At 40.2% G+C, this 20,389-nt stretch overlaps 2 protein-coding genes across 6 annotated transcripts; one reads left to right on the top strand and one right to left on the bottom strand.

Moving 5' to 3' along the window:
* Window positions 1–10: 10 nt before the first annotated feature.
* Window positions 11–6,213, top strand: akr1a1b (aldo-keto reductase family 1, member A1b (aldehyde reductase)). Of its 2 annotated transcripts, none has more exons than XM_085397666.1 (9): window positions 11–166; window positions 2,769–2,864; window positions 3,514–3,633; window positions 3,804–3,955; window positions 4,235–4,430; window positions 4,520–4,719; window positions 5,126–5,198; window positions 5,291–5,377; window positions 5,899–6,213. In XM_085397666.1, exons 2-9 carry the CDS (start codon window positions 2,784–2,786, stop codon window positions 5,962–5,964), a joined length of 975 nt encoding a protein of 324 aa, XP_085253792.1. In that variant the 5' UTR covers window positions 11–166; window positions 2,769–2,783; the 3' UTR covers window positions 5,965–6,213. The 2 variants fall into 2 exon arrangements, with proteins under 2 accessions (XP_085253792.1, XP_085253791.1); XM_085397665.1 differs by having other exon boundaries at window positions 166–301.
* Window positions 4,625–20,030, bottom strand: lg23h19orf44 (linkage group 23 C19orf44 homolog). 4 transcript variants are annotated; one of them, XR_014909562.1, is made up of 11 exons: window positions 19,549–20,030; window positions 15,202–15,369; window positions 14,948–15,069; window positions 14,328–14,853; window positions 13,518–13,887; window positions 12,223–12,302; window positions 9,252–9,723; window positions 8,429–8,518; window positions 7,382–7,548; window positions 6,827–7,182; window positions 4,625–4,752 (listed from the first exon to the last, which is right to left on the bottom strand). XR_014909562.1 is itself a non-coding variant. In XM_085397661.1 (10 exons), exons 1-10 carry the CDS (start codon window positions 19,666–19,668, stop codon window positions 7,093–7,095), a joined length of 2,205 nt encoding a protein of 734 aa, XP_085253787.1. In that variant the 5' UTR covers window positions 19,669–20,030; the 3' UTR covers window positions 6,359–7,092. The 4 variants fall into 4 exon arrangements, 2 of the variants coding, with proteins under 2 accessions (XP_085253787.1, XP_085253788.1); XR_014909561.1 differs by having other exon boundaries at window positions 4,628–4,755; XM_085397661.1 differs by lacking the exon at window positions 4,625–4,752 and having other exon boundaries at window positions 6,359–7,182.
* Window positions 20,031–20,389: the final 359 nt, after the last annotated feature.

The following is a 20,389-nucleotide window of genomic DNA, read 5'->3' as shown; positions in this document are numbered from 1 at the left end:
AAATGGAAGAACTATCATACCGGAAAAGGAAAACGTCAACAAGATGAGGTGGTGTTTTTGAACATTTAGCAGAAAACAGCACTCTATGCACAGTGGTCCTACGCTGCAGGAGGACAACCGGAACAGGTCGTTGACTGAAGTCGGCAGCTTTTAAAACCTTGAAACAGTAAGTTGACGAATCAAAGTGAGCACAGAGCCGTGAAGGAGAATTCACGTCACATAATTTTACAGCATGCAGTCACTGAAGTGTCAGCTCCTAAAGCAGACGCTGTGTCGTTTGTGTGTCGGTTTCGGCAGCAGGGTGAGTGTGTGCAGACTTCTACTAAAAACCGACTTTAAAGGGAGTAACGCGAGAGAATGTGAGAGTTGACTTCAATAGAAGCTACAACAGCAGCCGGCTGTTATTTCAACAGAAAGTGTGGCGGCTGATGTTTTTAACGAGCAGCTGTTACATTCCTTTTTTTTTCTCCTGAAGACAATCTCAGCAACAAGCGAAGCCACCGAGTGACCACACAGCCACAATACTTTATCTAACCGTAGCTCCCTCTTTACTAAGTGTAGCATTGTTTGCTACCATTTGCTACATAATACAAACGTCACTCCTTATTTGCAGATTTGTTAAGGGGGGTTCAGCAGTTTTTTTTTGATGTCGAAGGACAGTGAACGCGAGGACAGTGGTATTGAGGTGTGGCAGGGCGCGTGACTTTCCAGCAAACCAGCTGACTTTCAGGGATTTTTTTGAAAGATCTGGAAAATACTGGTGTTTTTGCAGATTGGTCAGTCGAGTTGTAAACCAAATTAACACCGCTTTCCTTTCCTGCAATAAAAAAATAATGCAAAAGGAAAACAAGTTTAACATACGACATCAAAAAGAGCCGTCAGACCTGCTGAAACAGGGCAAACCATAAACAGGGCTAACCATAAAAGTCATTTTCTAGTTGGCCTCTGAACACGGCCTCCGCTTCTCCCTCTTCTGTATCTTCAACCAACAATAGAACTATTTCAAAGGGCAAAAAGCAGCATGCACCTTGTAGGCGACCACTTTTTTGGAGCCATTTCAGTGGTCATTTGGATATAAAACTGCATGCATGCATGCATTCAACAGCCAAAACAAAGAAACTGCCCTTCTTCCCTCTGGAATCATACTTCTATCAATAATGCTCAGTTTTTAGAGTGTCATGTGTCTCTCTATAATGCTTTCAAAGAAAGACATCAGGTGCTTAAAAGCTGACATTGACGTGGGAACCACAAAGTGTGTGGGCCTGTTAGTGAAAGCTACTGATGTCAGTAGATGATAACCAAGAAGTTCACAGATCATTTGTAGATTCTGACTAAATTGTTTCCGAGGAAAGTTACTCCACCCTCTGTTATCTAGTGATCAAGCCTTCAAAATCTCAAAAGGCACCAAGTAGCCACCAGAACTGATGTGGTGTTATGTGGAGTTTTTTTTATTTTTTATTTTGTGGCTTCATAGTGTAGTAGTTTACACATTTGCCTAACAAGTGAAACATCCCTAGCAGGCACCCAGAAGGAGAGACAAATCCCTTTGAAATTGCATAAGACATAAAGAAAATCTGTTGAATACGGAAGCAGCTGAAAGCAGTTACTATTTGTGCCATCAGTGGAAGATGTCTGAGAGGAATGTGGAACAAGCAGATAGTGTTTGTGTTAGGCGGTGCGAGTCAGAGAGGGCGGGTACAGGTGTCTTGGATCAACAGGAATGTAGTTCCTTCTACACGCTGCCACACTGAGCTCTTTTACATCTGGGCTTGCACTACTTATTGACTGATACACATCTATGGCAGGTATTATCAAAGCAGATGTGTTTCTATGGTGTTCAAAATTAGATGAGAAACAATTTTGCATATATGGGTTTTGTATAATTAATGTTTGTGTGAGTGCACTTTGAGAAATTTCTTTGGCTGCTGAATCTCAAATCCAACTCTGAGAAAAATCCTCAAGTTTCTTACTTTCAGGTCTTTTTATTTGAAGTATTGTAATTATTATATAGTGAGGGGAATGATCACATCCCTCTAGCTGTTGAAAATGCAAGTCAGCAGCCTTCATTTCCTTTCATGCTTCCTTTTCAGCTTTTCCTTTTTCCCTTTGGTGCAAAAACAACTTTGGAAATTCTCATACTTTAAGATGTGCAAGCTTTCAATTCAGAAATGTTTTTCATAAGCTAATATTTTTACTCCTGTATACAAACTTAATTCTAGTGTTCTGGCTGCATTCTCATCATGAGATCTTGTGTTTAATCTAAGCTAAATTTTGATATGGATATATCACTTACAAAGGCTTTGCACAGTCTCTCCTTGCATTTGTCAGTCAATATGAGTTTAATTGGATCTTCCTTTTACTAGTTGGACAGTTGCTCTACCAGTTCTTCAGCTGTTATTTATATTCATTTGTTTGACTGTGATGTTTGGGATAATAAGTATATGGATCAAGAATCCTATCTGTCCAGCTGTACCTGCTGGACTCATTAATGGTTTGAACTCTGTTTTCAAAGCATAATTGGTCATTCTACCTGAGAATATCAATAATAATGCTATACTGTGAAAACTGTGACATACTGTTGTTACACCGTCATATATTTCCTTTGCTGTCAGTTTCTCCTAAGACCTGTGTTTGTGTGCATCCTTGTCTTTGTCTTAAGTTTATGCAGTATAAAACTACCGAATGGTGTACACACTTCCTACTTTTTCACAGCCACCTGAGTTGAGCAGGTCTTACTGACTGGCTCTTACTCTACTTTTCTTTTTAAGGTGCTTCTGAGAGGCATGAATGACTTTGCAGTTCTTAACACAGGGCGCAAGATGCCCCTCATTGGACTGGGAACATGGAAGAGTGAGCCTGGAAAGGTAGAAACTGCACTTCTGTCCTCCTGTTTTTAAGCCATTTGAGACTTTCTAATAAAATAAAATGGCGTTGTGTTTACCCCTTTCCTTCATCTTAATGTCACACAATAAAGTTGCACTTTTTTGTATCCTTAATTAAATTGGCATGTGTAAACTGAGAAGTGCTTTCTGTTTTTTACAAATTCAACTCTGCAGTTCTCTCAGATTTTTGGATTGTTTTTTTTGTCTTGTCTATTTTATTTATTTATTATTTAAAAAAAAAATATTGACAGGGTAGTAATGAAGAGTAGACAGGAACAAGGGGAAGACATTATTTTCACCATATATTATTTTCAATGTATTAGAAATGGGGGAAAAATACAGTTTATTACATTTAGATTGTCCTACATTTAAACTGATTTTGCCCATAAATTCCTATCAATATGCTTCACTGCCCCCAAGTGGACAAGAAATCGTTTGATAAGCTCTAAGTATCCAGTGAATGAAAGTCTAATATAGTATTGTTTTATGTCCGGTAATTGCAGCCCATTTATTTTTTTCACTTGTTGGTCTGAGAATTTAGCAGATTCTGATGTTAAGTTTAGATTTTTTGGTACAAACATTAAGAACGTGTATGGGTACTTACTGAAACTTGTATATTTATTTCTAACAGGTGAAACAAGCAGTTATTTGGGCACTGGAAGCTGGGTATCGCCACATTGACTGTGCATCCATCTATGGCAATGAGGCTGAGATTGGAGAAGCCCTGCAGGAAAAGCTCGGACCCGAAAAGGTAGAACTGCTTCACCAAACTGTTCAAAGCTCCAGTAAAAACACACATAAAATGTGTCCCCTGAGAGCAACTGATTCTAGACTTGTCAGACTTTACTGACCAGTCTGGTCTACTACTGTCTTTAAAAACAAAAAACAAAGAATTCATATCTATCGTGTTCTGTGCTCCAGTCCCTAAGAAGAGAGGATGTGTTCATCACATCCAAGCTGTGGAACAGCAAGCACCATCCAGATGATGTCGAGCCAGCCCTCCTGAAGACCCTGAAGGACTTGAAACTTGAATACCTGGACCTCTACCTCATCCACTGGCCTTACGCCTTTCAGTGAGCTCAGCCTCCACATGGTCCAATAATGAGACAGTTAGCTTATGTTCCCAAAACCACCTTTGTTATATCAAGATAACTGATGGATTATTGTATATCTTATGCCAAATTAATCTGCTCACAGGTTAATAGTTTTAAAATCTTAAAACGATTTTGACAAGAACTATACTACTTCATTAAAAAGTGTTTATAAAAAAATTATGACATTTCTTAAAAGTTAGTTGATGCTCAAACTGATAAACAAGCCTGTATTTTGAGACCTTCTTGACTTGCTCCTAGACGAGGAGACGTTACTTTCCCCAGAAAGGAGGATGGCACCTTGCTATATGATGACACAGACTACAAGCTGACCTGGTCTGCCATGGAGAAACTGGTGGGAAAGGGTCTTGTCCGAGCCATTGGCTTGTCCAACTTCAACAGCAGGCAGATTGATGACATTCTGTCGGTCGCCAGTGTCAAACCAACTGTCCTTCAGGTACAGGATGTTTGTGATGTTGATGGTAATAAAAGGTGTTTGTAAAATGCCGGAGGTGACCCTGGTATTGCTTCATTTTTGCTGGACAGGTAGAGTGCCACCCCTATCTGGCCCAGGTAGAGCTGCTGGCCCACTGTCGGGATCGGGGCCTGGTGATGACGGCCTACAGTCCACTGGGGTCTGCTGATCGAGCCTGGAAACATCCGAACGAACCCATCCTGCTGGAGGAGCCTGTGATCTCTTCCCTTGCAGAGAAATATAAAAAGTCTCCAGCTCAGATTCTCCTGAGGTAAGTCTATAGATCAGAATATCCAAAAGTACTCTGCTAAAAAAAAAAATAAAAAAAAAATGCAAAGATCACACTGTGTCTCTGTTTATCTTCGACCTTTTTACATAAACTTGCCTTGCCTTACATTCTTTGTTTCTTAAGGTTTCCAATTTTACATTTCAAATGATATCATCAAAAACACATCCTGATTCAGCTTGTTAGTCTGTAGCTCAGCATGCATCTAAACATTGTAGTGCATGGCAACTTTACTCACATTTGTAGTCTTAAAACAGCAAACTAAAGCTAAAAAAAGCAGCATACTACTTGTATAAAACTCGTGTGCTTGATGCTCTGGGCAGAAATGCACACTGGTATGGTGACGAAACCCTTCAGCAGCTTCACATCAACACAAATCCTGTATTTCCAGGTGGCAGACACAACGTGGAGTCGTAACAATCCCTAAGAGTGTGACCGAGTCCCGCATCAAAGAAAACATACAGGTGAAGTGAGATTTAAATAAATGTTACATTTTGTGGTCCAGCTACAGTGAGGTATGTTGTGTTGTATGTAAAGGGTTTTGTTATGTTGTCAGGTGTTCGACTTTACCCTTGAAGCAGAAGAAATGAAAAGTATCGCAGCACTGACCAGAGGCTGGCGCTACATCGTACCAATGATCGAAGTAAGTGGACTTAATCAGTACTCTAATAAATCTTTATGTTGGGACATAACCGCTAAGGAGCTCTTACTGTCTACATCAGCTCTGCAGTGATGAGCAGAGACAGAGATGCAACACTGCACAACGTTTGTGTAAATCTTGTAAATACGAGCTGAAAATAATAAAAATACTATACCTATCCTATGATTATGAAGATGGGGGTGGGTTGAAGTTAGTTTATATTGGATTATGGAGCTCTTATGTGTGATTTGGAAAATGTTCATTATATGAATATTAAATGTTCCATCTCTTCATTGAATACAATAAAGTCATTAAAGAATTATTAAGTTGGCTCATTTTTAAAAAATAAAAAAAAATTTATTCAAAGGAGATGGTTGATTTTTACCAGCTAAGCCATAGTGGAATACGTATTTTCAGACAGTTTTGGTTAAACAGGAAAAAAACAGTTGATGTCAAGAATTAACACATGAACTTGCAAAATGCAAACAAAAAAAGCTAAATGTGTTTAACTTTTGTTACTGCAGGTGGAAGGAAAGCGTGTTCCCAGGGATGCCGGACATCCCTTCTACCCTTTCAATGACCCATATTGACAACTCACACTACAGCCTGAATTTGTGCCTTCAACAACCCCATCAACACACCTTCACCTTCCCACATCACCGATAAATGTTCCTGGGTCCTGCCATCGAAGTTTGTCTTTAGATTTTGTTCAATTCTGCACTTGCCGTTAGAGTAATTCAAGTTAATATTGGTGGTTGAGACTGAAAAACTGGTAACTGTAAAAACACCGTACAGTATGTGTTAATTTTTTAATAAACATTTTGTTACTTCCCTTGCAAGCGTTTATTTCACTGAATGATTATTGGCTTAAGCTGTCTCTTTAATATTATATCTTAGAAGAAAGTGCTTTTAAGATTCTGTTTGGTGTGTCCATTTAAACCCATTCATTTCATCTGGTCTACATGACCACCTCAATCATGCAACAAAAACAAGTCTGTATAATACAGTCAAGTAATTAATAGTAATTTGTGAATTGTGAGTGCAGTTCTACAAGAAGGCTTACATACACCCAACAACCTGTTTCACAAGCATGACATCCATGGTTTGCATGGGGTGAGCATTAAAACCAAATGCATCCTGATATAGAAGTAATGAAACTTAAATTTCATTAAAAACGCAGGCCATGAAACTAACTCCACATAAAAATTAAAGTTGAGAAATGTGCTGTAACTCCATGCCTTTTTTTTTTTTTTTTTTTTTAAATTCTGTGACTTTGATGCCTCCTTTCTCCACCTATGACTCCAAATCACTGATGGTGTATGAATTCAAAAATCACATTCTTTGAAAACAGAAGTTGTCTAAATAACTATTAAGGCTATTAAATCTCACTTCTGATGAATTTGTCTACCTTCAGCATCAGCTTTCAACTTTGTTGCATTCTGTGTTAGTTACCTTAACTTGCAGGTGCTGTGGAGGTGTGCCCATCTTTACATTAGCAGACCACAGCCTTATAATGTCCACTCCAGTATTAAGAACCTAAAGTGATGGATTTGGCTGCCAGCTCTTGATTTTGACACTTGATATAAAATTCCACGCAGTGTTTTATGAATAATAGTCATTTTCCACTGAGAAGGGAAAAAAAAGTTTTTAAAATGTGTATAAAAATGTCTTTAAAAATAAAGACACAATCCAGCTTCTGGTCCTTGCAATCACAGTGGTCACATACAATGGTCTTCTCTCATCTCCTGCAGTACCTCCTCTAAAGCTTCCTTCATTGTCAGTTTGGGAGATCTGTGCATGTGGATAAGCTGAAAACAGAGGGGAAAGTTTCACTAAGTCACGCTTTGACCAGTATTGTTTTGAAATTACTTTTGTGGAGATGAAAAATAAAAATAATGAGCTGGAAATTAGTACAATGAGTACACTTTAAATGTCTGTTATTTCCATTACTGAGCCAAAAAGCTACAGATAAGTGTTATTCACAGCCAGTGCGTGAGTATACTTTACCTTCTTGGTGTCCTCGAGAGTGGTATATCTGTAGTTTGGTGGTTCCAGACTCTGCACCAGGCTGGAGTGCAGGTGGCGGTTGCTTTCAATGAACCGCCTTGTCATGGCAAGCTGCTGTTTTAGCAGTTCATTGAGAACAAATACAGCTGGATTGAAGGTGCTGATTGCTGATGGAGAACCAAGGGATACACATTGCAGGTTTAAGTTGAAATATTTATGAATGTTTAAATGACAGTAACAAAAAATGTCTTTTAACTATTTAACTGATCTGGAAGGCACTGTCTCCCAGTATATCACCTATAGATGGCGCTACAGCTTCATAATTTTTTTTTTAAATGGCCCCACCACAGCCATCAGTATGACTCACTTGAAATTTGCCATCATCCTTGTACAAACCCTAATAATCCCTGAGAATTACCATCTGAATCCAGGTTTAAAAGATTTTCTGTTATCAGTGTGACAAATCCAAAATTTGACAACTTTCTAGTTTTCTTGAAAAAGTGAAGAGTCTCAGTGAAAGTGTGTTTTCAGTGCTGTCTGTTAGTTAATCTGTCAGCAAGATCATGTGGAAAATGCCATCAAAAATCTTATTTTTGAAACATTTTGGAGAAAATCATGATCACATTTTTTAACCAATGAGGAGCATAATTGGCCTGATGTACTAGTACACCCCAGGCTCTTAGTAGGTACACCTATGGTATGAATTTTAAAATAATACATCGCTTTGTTCTCATGTTATTGCATTCATAAGATTTTCTGAAAACTTGAGCTCTGACCTTGACTTTGAGGTCAATGTCACTGAGATTCAAACTCATCGAAGATTTTTTGTAGGTGATTCTATGGTATCAGTTTGAAAACCCCTACTGCATGCCTGCCCGCCTGGCAGGGTGACAACAATACCCAATCAGACTTTTACAGCTGAGGGGTAAAAAAGCACGTGAAAGAGCAAAATTTTAAACATCGACCATGGGAAGAGTACATATGTTAAAAAATATAGAATGTTTTTTTTAATTATTTTGTATTTTATTTAGTTTTATTGGTTCTCACCTTCTACCATTTCTGCATTGAGGGTATGACTGACCACTGGAGAAGGATTTATGTAGGTCATGCTCACCATAGGGTCCACAGCAGGAATATCTGAAAAAAAAAAAATTAAAGCTCAATGCGATAAGACATAAGTTCTAGTTGCCCACTCAGAAAATGGGGACCTCTCTGGTTCACATCGGCATACATAATCATGGACTCATTTACGTTAGTCCCTGTCAATCAACACCAACATGAAACAGCGCTCAAGCTTCTCTTCTTTTGTGAAAAGAAGCTTCAGATATTCACTCATGAATTCATCTTAACTTGTATTGATTTCTGCAATTCACTGCTTTCGTCACTCATTAAATCTGCCTTCCAGTGCTCGCAGGCAACGCAAATGCCAAATGGCTGCTCCTGTGACACTTGTTGCATTAAGGATCCAATTTAAAATTCCTTCCTACCTACCTACAGAGTATTGCACAGCCAAGTTCACTCTTTATCTTGCTCACTCAAGTCCAACAACCTAAAATTATTCCTAGTTCTCTGCACATGCCTGAAGCCACGGAGCCTGACCTTTAAAATGCTCTGAAGTTTGTGGATTCTGTGGACTTTCTAAGTCAGCTTCAGACATATCAGTTTACTCTGGCATTTTAGTTACAGGATTTTAAAAAGTAAATAAGTATTTCTCTTAGATCCAAAGAACAATGCAAGATAAAGTTCAGATTAGCGCCTTCATACAAACAAGATCTCCTTTAACTTAATAAGATGATTTAAAGGAATTTTGGTGAGAAATGGTGTCTCTCTCACATCTTAGATAGACAAATACTATGTGTAGCAGACAAACCTGTTGGCCATGTTGAAGCCAGTGGACCAGAATGGGTCTGTACTGCAGTCTCTTTTAAAACCTTTCTGGCTGAAGTACGTCTCCTCGACTGTTGATATGAAGCCTGGCCCTCATGTAATAATGACGGTCTGGAGTCCTCACTTCTGCCTTGGCTGTTTGACTTGGAAGTGTGACTGCGATCTGAGGTCCGGGAGGTGGAGGAATGACTTGCTTCTGAGAAAGCTCTCGAATAATCATCTTCTGTCCTCCCATCAGACATGTCTGAATCCAAACCCCCATCTCTGACTTCTGACACCATCTTCTCTTCACCTCCATTTCTCTGGAGATCCTCTGACACTTGACTGGCACTGTAATCTGGCTCTGTTTTGCTCTCACTCTCAAAGTCACTTTGGTAATCCAGCAGCTGGTCTTGTTGCTGTTCCTCCTCGTGTAGCTGCTGCTTTCTGTCTGGAGATCCTGGAACAGGGCTACCCTGTTTCATGAAAGCAAAGATATCAGTCTAGGGAGTCCTTCAGAGAATTTAGAGATCTCAGACAAAGGGTCCCCTGAAGAATATTATACGTATACTAACAATCAGCCTTCACCTGCATGCAAGGAAATTTGACAAACACAATAAAATGCAGTAAACAGTTGCTTTCTCCAGCTGAAGAGTATCTCAAAATGTAAGTTCATCCTCTCAAGAATAGGAGCATTACTACTGCCCCATTTATCTCCTTGAGACAGGATAACTAGAATTCGCTGTATATATCTCAGCAGAACAGCTGTCAGTTGGTTCACCTCCTTCAATTAAAGTCTGTAAACTGGACCACTCAACAGTATTTGTGTTGTTAGTATTTTGGAGCATTTCTACTTTTTCTACTTGCGCACTTTATACAACATGTCTCATCAACTCATTTACATCAGCATGTTTTCTATGCCTAACTGCTTCTATCTAACATTCACACATCCACTCAAATTGCGGTTCAGTATCTTGCCCAAGGATACTTGGCAAGCAGACTGCAGCAACCAGGGATCGAACCACCAACCTTCTGATTGGTGGATGACCTGCTCTACCTGCTCTGAGCTACAGCCACCCCACTAATAATAATACAGGTAATAATACGGTTTGGTGTGCGGTACAACACAACAAGAAGTTTGTGCTCTAGTGTAGGTGACTGAACTTTCTAGCACAGCTAATTAGTGTGGTTATTTAGCACCAATTAGCAGATACTTCTAGAATATAGAGTGAATCTGTTTGATTCCCTCTATATAAATGTATCTTATGATATAGGTTTATTGTATAGGATAGCGTTGTTAAAAAAAGTTACAAATGCTAATGTTATACTCAGTCTATTTAAAACGTAAACGTAAACCATCTCATTTCTGTGGGCCTCTTAGAATTCAAACTTAGTCCAAGGTTCATTTTTCCACTGCCACAGTGGAATAAAATTTCTATTTCTATTTAGTTTATTTCTATTTAGTTTATTCTAATAAATCTTTAGAATGTTTTTTGACCATTTTAGAGCAGAGAAAGAATCATATTTAAGATATGACAGAAAACAAACTTATAATCATAACCCCTAGGATATCACATGTAAATATCCAGATTATTGCACATATGTGTTTTAATGCTTGTGGTTATTAATGTGAGGCTTTAACACATGGCTGTTTTATGATGTAAGATTTTTTGGTTTCGTTATTAATGCAAATTTCAGTGCACCACGCCAAGGAGAAAATGTCCTTGTGGACAGAATTTAGAGTCTCCAGCATTAATATCAGTGGCGTTACATTAACTTCAGGGTGTCGATTATCGTTCATCACTATCACAGACACAAGGATACAACTTTGCATACATACAGTTATTATCTTTTTCTAAATAAGGATTTATTTAGTGTGTGCACTGTGGAATAATGTTTGCACATAACATCAGGAACCTGTGATTAATACCTGAGTCACAGCTCCTTGCGCTTTCTTTCTCACTATTTAATGCCGTAAGGAACATCAGGCAGTCAGTGAAATCACATCAAGAGCAATTTAAAATATTTCTTCCTTTTCTTTGACACTACTCTAGCTGGTGGCTCCCTAGGTGGCCGGCTATTCTTGTTATATAAACAACAAATCCAGTGTCTATAATAAAGTCTTTCTCATTAAACTCATTGTTTTTATTTTATGTTATTTAACCAAATTCTTTTGGTAATCATTGCTGCTCTTTGTCTGTGGCAGCAGCAGTCCTAACCCAACAGCAGACAAAGTAAGCAACAGCTAGGGATCATAGTGAGGCATTTAGCAGCCAACTACCTGGCTGTTCCATTTGGAGCTGATGAGCAAATCAGAATTCTAATAATTTTAACTGCAACAATTATGTCTTGTGGTCCAAAACACAGCTGTTTCCCCATATCTGAAAAGATGATATGTTGATGATGTGTTCATAGCTTGTTTTGACTTTGTGTATAACATGTTTTCATAGATATAATGAGTGCAATTCAACAAATATTTCCTTTAAAGTGGACCTGCTATGCTCTTTTCTTTCATGCATTTACCATTATAGTGACTGACATTCATTTTAAAAATGCTCAAAGTTTAGTCAGGTCATATGTGCAAGTCATCTATGCGGGCCAAAAACTCAAGTGTAGTCTTATATGGTCATCTCTGGCACACAGCTGTGTGGAAGAAGCCCAAGCCACCTACTGCTCAAATCATGAGTTTATGAGGGGTAGCCAGTCAGAGCAGAGTTGGTTGGATGGGTTTTTTTCAGAGTGAGTATGAACAGAGGGGGCTGCACCAAGGCACAGATATGATGAGTCGAAGATAAATATGGATTATTTTGAACTCTGAATCATGCAAAGCTACTCTGGCAGAGTTCAAGAATACAAATATGGTGCTATAAATGAGACTAATAGGTCCTCTTTAAATTATGCTACACTGAATGGCAAACTTTCTCCTTTCTTCTTCACTTTATACTTGTTTAGAACTAATTCCTGTCATTTCCCACCTGTTTTCTTGGCGTTTCTGCATTAAATTCAAGGCGAGCAGGTGCAAGGTCATCCAGTGTCATCACATTAATCTTGAAGTCTGCAGAAACATAAAACCACAATGACAGAATTTAGAGTGTATATTCACGTAGCCAACTTTAACATGTTACTCAGTTTATAGCTGCTAGCAGTGCAACGCATAAGGCTACAAAAAGACACTAAAAACACCTGATGATTAAAAACTGAAAACTGAATATTGAAAGAGGCTAACTTGTAAATTGAGACAATCTCATAAAACTGGTTTATGTGACAAACTGGAACATATCGAAGTCTATTACAATGCACGTCAGGGTACTAGAAATAAAGCTCAGGTCACTATGACTGCCAGTAGCATACTGCTCCAACAGTATCAATTACTGGTAAAGATACATTTATTATCAATATTATCAATATGTCTTTGGGCCTAGAAGTTGTACCTCCCATGTGGTAATGACAGGGACACTAGATCACAGTTATTAAACCAAACTATTACATTATTTGTACATTTACACAGCGCTTCACTAAATAGGAATAGTTAAAAAAGAACTATCTATACATATATAATTTTAAAAAAGAATATCCCAAAACACAGATAGTCTAAACTAAGTTAATTCTTTGCACGTTAAACTGTAGTAATTTAAAAAAAAAAACTGTGCATTTTGAGGGAATGACTGATGATGCTGCAAATATGGACATGCTTGAAAGACGGATGGTTTAACTAATACCCGTGTTTGCCATTGTGCATCAGAAGATAAAATCTATTCTTTTTCTGTTGTTATCAAATTAATCCACTATCAAATGCAGCAGCTTGTTAAAACTCACAGTGGCTCGATACAATAAAAAGGTTCTCGAGACACTGATAATACATGCTTTATTCCCCCTTTTCCCTCTGAAAGCACAAATGTTGTTTTCTGCCTTCATGAAAAGCTTTCCAAGAACTGCCAAACAAATTAGATTCATCCTGTGAGTTCATTTTGTCATTAATAATTTTTCTTCAAGTATAACATTACTTCAATATTGAACAGAAGAATGACCACACTGTAACCTTCTTTTATACGAGCAGTAATGAGATGTTCATTTGGACATTAGTGATTTTATTTCAGATATAAAGTCATTAATGTACAAAGGAATGAGCGCCATGTTGCTCTCTCTTTCATAGGAGTGATCAATACATCATACTCCTAGATTGCTATTAATAGTTAAACACAAAGAACACAGCTGAGTCCAATCAACTCTTGAACACTAGGACTAAATGCATTTGATGAGCACCTCTCACCTTCAGAAGAAACTGAACTCATCTCACTGAGTGGGCGTTCAGATCCCGTCTCCACAGGGAAAAGCTCGTCCAGAGAGAGCACTTCACTGCGTCCTGAGAGGGAGGACAGGGATCGCTGTGGGCTTTCTGGCCTATAGGAGGTGCCCGGTCTTTCTGGAGGATGTGGGGAGGAGACACGGGGTGGAGAGGGAGAAGAAGAGAGCACAGAGGGGCTGAAGTGGGCCTGGGCATGGCCAGTGAATCGGAAAGGAGAACTCCGGTTAGAAGGAGAAGCAGAGGAGCGAGGTGGTGCTGTGTTGGAGGGTGGTGAAGGAATTACTTCGGCAGTAAGTGGAGTGGAGTGAACTTCATGACTGCTTTTGAGGAATACCTGTATGAGTAGAAAGCACAGCTGCTTTGAGCTGATAAAACGGTGTCTCTGAGCCATCAAAGTGAAAACATTATCAGGTTTTCACTCTAACCCTTAAAGTGCAGGTTGCAGGAAAACAGCCTGATGTCTTAACCACGTACATGTCTGGCATGATTAACAACCACTGTGTGAATGTGGCTTGTCATTATTTCCACAATGAAAGTCTGTCATGCATAAAAGTCTGTCTATTATGTTAAAATGATTTAGCTCTGCCTGCGTAATCATTCAATTTAGACAATTTCCAATTTCCTGTAATAAACAACTTTTTCTTTTATTAAAACTGGGTTCAAAATGTTTCTTTTTCTTATTAAAACTGTTTTCATGCCTATCAGAATGATGCTGTCAGTTTATAGGCTGTAAGTAATGGGAGTGAACCAAGCAAAAAAACCACCCAAGTGTACCTTATCTGACTTTTTCATGGAGGCAGGTCTCCCAGGTCTTAAGAAGCTATAGTCTGTCGAGTCCAGCGAGTCTCCAAGCAGTTTCTTCATGTCTTCTTCATCACTTTCCAGACTGACACCACTCGTTAGTTTAACTGACTTTGTCTCCAAACGCTCTGAAGATGCTACACGATCTGCTGCTCTGGACCTGACTCTCACACTAACATCTACACTTTTTGGAGCCATAGTAAGAGATGTATTAGTGTTTTCAAGAGCTCCAGCTGCTTTCTTCTTAAGGAAACGGGTTCCCCTCAGGCTCTGGTCACTGCTAGACTGTACAGACTGTTGCACAGATGTCTCTGGGGTTTGGGTAACTCTTGCTGGTGCTGATGATGACACTCCCAAATCCGAAGTCAGAATGAGGGCAGATTTTGTCTCCTGTCTGGCCTGTTCCTGCGCCTGCTTGCGGCTCCGGATGCGACTCTCAATTTCAGCCAGTCTAGTCAAGGATGCAGTCTGAGTGGCACGCCGTGAAGATGATGCATTTCTGACCAGCGATATTAAAATAGGTAACTTCACATCAGAAAACGTTTTATTCTTTGTGCAAATTAATAACCACATTTTTATATGTTGAATCTTACCTTGATTCAGATTCAGGGTGCATTTGGTCCCGGTTGACGGGTGACTGGCTGCTGTTTGTTGGTGGTGGAGCCTTCTTCAAAAACCTGCTTCCTCCTCCCAGAGAGCTCTGTGGCCTGAGACCCTAACCAAAAAATTATTAATTAATTAATTAATAAAAAAAATTATACAATTCATGTCAAGTTGGATTTACTGGGTTCAACAACACTAATGTGTAGTCTTCCATTATTGAGCAACAGCAACAATTAGCAGTTACCTTGTTTGAATCCAGTTCTCTTCCATGGTTCTTTTCAGCATCCGTAGCTTTAACATCCCCTCCAGACTCAGGAGCTGAACTGACTGAGGACAAGTCGCTCAGATCTGGGAATAATTTGTGTGTTTCGGGGGGAGCAGATCTGGGTTTGAAAGATTCACCTACAGAAACCTACAAAGAAACAGATTATATTTATGTAAGAAGTGCTTTAAGATTTAATCACTGTAGTACCTCATTCTGCTCTTACATGTGAATTATACTTCAGAGTCACAACGACTTGAATGACATCTCTATCAAACCTCACTCTGGATCTCACTGGGAAGCAACTTCTGGCATGACCAGTCATGGAAGCTCCAGTACCACCACATCTGTCACCAATCACTTGAAGGATACGGGGTCCCCTGACCCCTTAACTGGCCCCACACCAAGCATTCTCATTCTCTAAGAGCTCCTCAGCAGTCCTGGACCAGGATAATTCAATTAATCTGTTTATTGACACAGCCATTAAGGTAGTCCGAATGTGGGTTTTACTGGTTTTCAGGAACATCTTTTACAATGTAATTATATATTTTTGTCAAGGAAATATCTTGTTATAATAGCAGCTGTTGTGTTGCTGCAAACTGCATGTTAAAAAAAAAACTAGCTAGACAAGTAGCTTGTGGTTTGTGTTTGTGACTATTGCTAGTTGTCAAATCTAACCTTTAGTAATCATGGATATTGGCTCCTCTCAGGGTAACGCCAGTGGCGGCAAGGTTAAGGATGTCGTGTCCCACCCTTGCCCAGGTGTCACCTACTTTCCCTTGACCATCTCTGAGAAAACCCCATCCCCTCTTCATTGCCTGTATGGCAATCAGGGGGGAGGAGAGGGATGTGTAAGACAGAAAAATATTGCCCACTCGCCAGGCACCCATCAAGCAGCTCATGACTGCTGTCCCAGTGTGTATAAAGAAGATGAGCCATTACTAAACATTTTCCTCAAATTTTGGGGCTCATTTTTTAGCGTGGAGCAGTCAGTGGCATTTCATCTCTATCTGAACAGACGTTCACTTGTGTCAGTGGGACCAAACCTTCCAGGTAAGATGGAGTATTTCACAGCCTCCATGTACCAAAAGGTTTATAAATCAGAAGCGCAGTCAATATAAAATCTGAATGTGGTCATCCTGCTCTCAGCCTACCAAGCTGAGCTGTTTCAGGACATGGGCCCCCTGCTGGATAAGGGCTCAATCAAGGCTCAATCTCTCCAGCCTTCCTGGCCAAGACAAGGTCATTATGAATTCTCCATATAAGCCATCACGAGCTAGGGGATCGTTTGAGGAGGCACTAACTGCTATGCAGCAGGTTAGCGACCTGAGGAAGAAGCAGGGTGAAGCTTTTGACCTCTGGCTTCCCCATAAAACCACGCCACACCAGCCTCCGCCTACCTGCCCAGGCAGCAAGAGGATGTAATGTAGGCTTCAAAGGTCCTACTTAGCAGCTACCGAAGCAGCAGGTGCCTCACCAGCAGCGTCCATCCAGGCAGAGTGAGAAGGCATCATACCTTCTATACGAATACTATATAATCCATTGTTTAGTGATAGATAGATACATACATAGAATAAAGCTGGTCTTTAGGAAAGATTAAAGATTCCATCAAAATATGAAAGACTTAAAATTACACAAATCAAATAATTATTTAAAGAGCTCAAATGCACTTATTCAAAGGAGCTTGCAAAGAAAAGCGTCTGGACTTCTTTAAGTTGCTTGAAGACGTTTCACCTCTCATCCGAGAAGCTTCTTCAGTTCTAAGGTCAAATGGTGGAGAGTCCCAGACATAAACCTAGTGGGAGTGACCCCCCACAGAGGGACAAAAGGACCCCCTGATGATCCTCTAATCGCCTGACCCAAGGTTTGAAACTGGGCGTGGGTCCCAATCAGCCAGAGTTTCGGGTGAGCTCATTGTGAAACCTGGCCCCACCTTATCATGCGAATTCCTGAGATCAGATGGCCCAGGATGTGAGTGGGCGTTAAGGCGTCTGGGAAGGGATCTCAAAACTGGATTATAAATGGCAGAGAGTTGGTGTCGTAAACCCCCGCCTCTGTTCAAAGATGGTCGCTCACAGTGGACATAGATGGCTTCTTTCACTCCTCTTTCAAACCATCTGTCCTCTCTGTCCAAAATGTGAACATTGGCATCCTCGAAAGAGTGACCTTTGTCCTTAAGATGCAGATGGACTGCTGAGTCTTGTCCTGTGGAGGTGGCTCTTCTGTGTTGTGCCATGCGCTTGTGAAGTGGCTGTTTGGTCTCTCCGATGTAGAGGTCCACGCCCAGTTTCCCACCTTGGCTCAGGCGATTAGAGGATCATCAGGGGGTCCTTTTGTCCCTCTGTGGGGGGTCACTCCCACTAGGTTTATATCTGGGACTCTCCACCATTTGACCTTAGAACTGAAGAAGCTTCTCGGATGAGAGGTGAAACGTCTTCAAGCAACTTAAAGAAGTCCAGACGCTTTTCTTTGCAAGCTCCTTTGACTACGATGACCTGGATGACTGAGAACCTTCACAGACAAATGCACTTATAGTATCTCACAAGAAATATCTCACAAGAAATACTTCTTTAGAAAATCTGCTGGTAAATTTCTACAAGAGCACCACTGAGAATGTCACATTGAAGTGTTGCTATTGAAAGGAAGGACCTGCATCACGCGGTAAGCACAGCTCAGTGGGACAAAACTGGACCTGAATAGCAGCAGAACAGCCAACTGAGAATGAGAGCCAGGAGTGAAAATACCACCCACCGCGTTCACAGCCTGTTTGAACCACTGCTGTAAACTAGTATCAACAAGCTGAGAAACAACCTCTATGACACTCCATTTTTCTGCTCCATTAAAGCACTGGTAACAAGGAGTAGAACTACACCCACACAATCTGCAATTTACATACATACCGCCCTCAGAGATGTGAACTGCAATGCAAAACCACTTTAAAACCTCTATTTGATCATTTTCATCAAAATTATACATTTTTATCTGGATTTAACTTATTTGTTTATTCATATCTGCAGTACGGGGGGCCCACAGGGAACGGTTCTGGCTCCGTTCCTCTTCACCATCTACACTGCAGACTTCTCCCACAACTCCACCCAGTGCTTCCTGCAGAAGTTCTCTGATGACTCTGCAATAGTCGGCCTCATCACTGATGGGGACGACAAGGAGTACAGAGGACTGACCCAAGACTGTGGACTGGTGCTAGCTGAACTACCTCCAGATCAACACCAGTAAAACCAAGGAGCTGGTGGTAGACTCCCGCAGGCACAAACATCCTCCACTGCAACCACTGAACATCCAAGGTATGGACATTGAGGCTGTGGACAGCTACAGGTACCTTGGTGTTCATCTGAACAACAAATTGGACTGGACTCATAATTCGGAAGCCCTCTACAGGAAAGGGCAGAGCAGACGGTACCTGCTGCGGAGACTCAGGTCGTTTGGATTGAAGGGCCCACTCCTGAAGACCTTCTATGACTCTGTGGTGGCCTCAGCTATCTTTTACAGTGTGGTCTGCTGGGATGGCAACATCTCTGCTGGGGACAGGAAGAGACTGAACAGGCTGATCCACAGGGCTAGCTCTGTTCTAGGATGCCCTCTGGACCCAGTGGAGGTGGTAAGTGACAGGAGAATGGTGGCTAAGCTGCCATCCCTGATGGACAACATCTCCCACCCCATGCAGGAGACTCTGACAGCACTGAGCAGCTCCTTCAGTGGCTGCGGCACACACGGTGTGGGACAGAGAGATTTCACAGGTCTTTCCTCCCCACTGCTGTCAGACTCCACAACAAAGACTCCAACTGATCAAACACACACACCCACACATGTGCAATAACACTAAGTGCAATACTCTTTTTCTGACAAAGTTGTATTTTTACTGTTGTATACAGCATTTGTATTCTATTTTTATCCTATTGTATATCTTATTCTATGTATTCTACTGTACATAGTGTTTTATTTTATTCTCTTCTGTACAGTTGTGTACAGTATTTTATTTATTTTTATTGTATTCTAATTTTTGCTATATAACTTTTGCACTGTCCACTTCCTGCTGTGACAAAACAAATTTCCCACGTGTGGGACTAATAAAGGTTATTTTATCTTACATGCAAAATTTCATTGCATCAGAGTAAAGTTACAATAAAGATTCTGATATTATTGTTACCAACCGTAACGCAAGAAAACAAATTAAATTATTTCATCGCTTTTAACTATGATGCTGAAGAATTTCAAATTTAATTTTACCACAGACAAGGTAACTTTCCCGTGTAAGAACAGACAGCTCTTAAAAAGGGGGGAGACGACAGCTAAAGAAAACTCGGTACATACCCGTGTTTTGGATGAGGACTCTTGCCTGGAGCCCTGAGCGTCTCCTCCATTGCTCCTCTTTGCGGACAGCAACGCCTGAGCTCGATCCACAGCGGAGTTTCGGCCGCCTAGTTTCCACATTTTTAAAACACTCACTTTCTGGCAAACTGCTCCTTGATACAGTTCGATATGTAATATCACATGTTTTGTACGCAATTTCCACAGTAGCTAACCCATGTTATCCTGCATACGAGAGACTACTGTTGACTAGCAAGTAGCTAAAGCTAAAACTTCTAACTGCACAAAGAAAATTCGACATAGACTCACTTAGATGCCTTTCCTGTCAGTATAGTTAATTATCAATTATGCAACATTCAGGAGTTCCCAATTAAACTACATTATTTCCGTATCCCACCTACTACGTAAACGAGTATGAGTTAGAAGCGTCTGTTGTTTCCATGGAAGAGCTTCCGCCTCCGTCTTCTTCTTCTTGGTAGTAAGAAAGTTCTCCTTGGAGCGCCACCTACAGTTCAGTACAGAAGCTACGTGTATGTGTCCTACATGGGCACCGTTATGTTTTTTTTTCATTCAGTCCATTTTTATCTCTGCACTTTAGTCAAAATTAAATCTAAGCTTTGCTATTTTATGTTTACTTTAATTATATTTAAAGCTATTTGGCTGCTATGTTTTATTCATTATCAAAGAAGGTTCGTAATTTGCGATCTATTCTGTTTATACCTCTGTGTCCAAGCATGCGCCCATTTCCCTCCATTCCCCCCATTCCACATTAGTATTGTTTTGTTGGTAATAATAGTAAGTTAAACTAGTTTAGTTATTATTCTATAATTCCATAAATACTACA

This window comes from Rhamphochromis longiceps, linkage group LG23 (assembly GCF_057381845.1).
Source record: "Rhamphochromis longiceps isolate RC_006_pf linkage group LG23, R_longiceps_female_GT1.1, whole genome shotgun sequence".
NCBI classification, from domain to species: Eukaryota; Metazoa; Chordata; class Actinopteri; order Cichliformes; family Cichlidae; genus Rhamphochromis; species Rhamphochromis longiceps.
This window is presented reverse-complemented; position numbering and strand designations above follow the sequence as displayed.

Excerpts from the sequence above, each read along its gene's own strand:
- akr1a1b (XM_085397665.1), top strand. The coding sequence starts at position 233 with ATGCAGTCACTGAAGTGTCAGCTCCTAAAGCAGACGCTGTGTCGTTTG. Across the intron at positions 302-2,768 it reads GTGTCGGTTTCGGCAGCAGG|GTGCTTCTGAGAGGCATGAA; the intron begins GTGAGTGTGTGC and ends TTTCTTTTTAAG. Across the intron at positions 5,199-5,290 it reads GCATCAAAGAAAACATACAG|GTGTTCGACTTTACCCTTGA; the intron begins GTGAAGTGAGAT and ends TTATGTTGTCAG.
- lg23h19orf44 (XM_085397661.1), bottom strand. The coding sequence starts at position 19,668 with ATGTGGAAACTAGGCGGCCGAAACTCCGCTGTGGATCGAGCTCAGGCG. Across the intron at positions 15,370-19,548 it reads AGTCCTCATCCAAAACACGG|GTTTCTGTAGGTGAATCTTT; the intron begins GTATGTACCGAG and ends GTTTCTTTGTAG. Across the intron at positions 15,070-15,201 it reads GAGAACTGGATTCAAACAAG|GGTCTCAGGCCACAGAGCTC; the intron begins GTAACTGCTAAT and ends TTTTTTGGTTAG.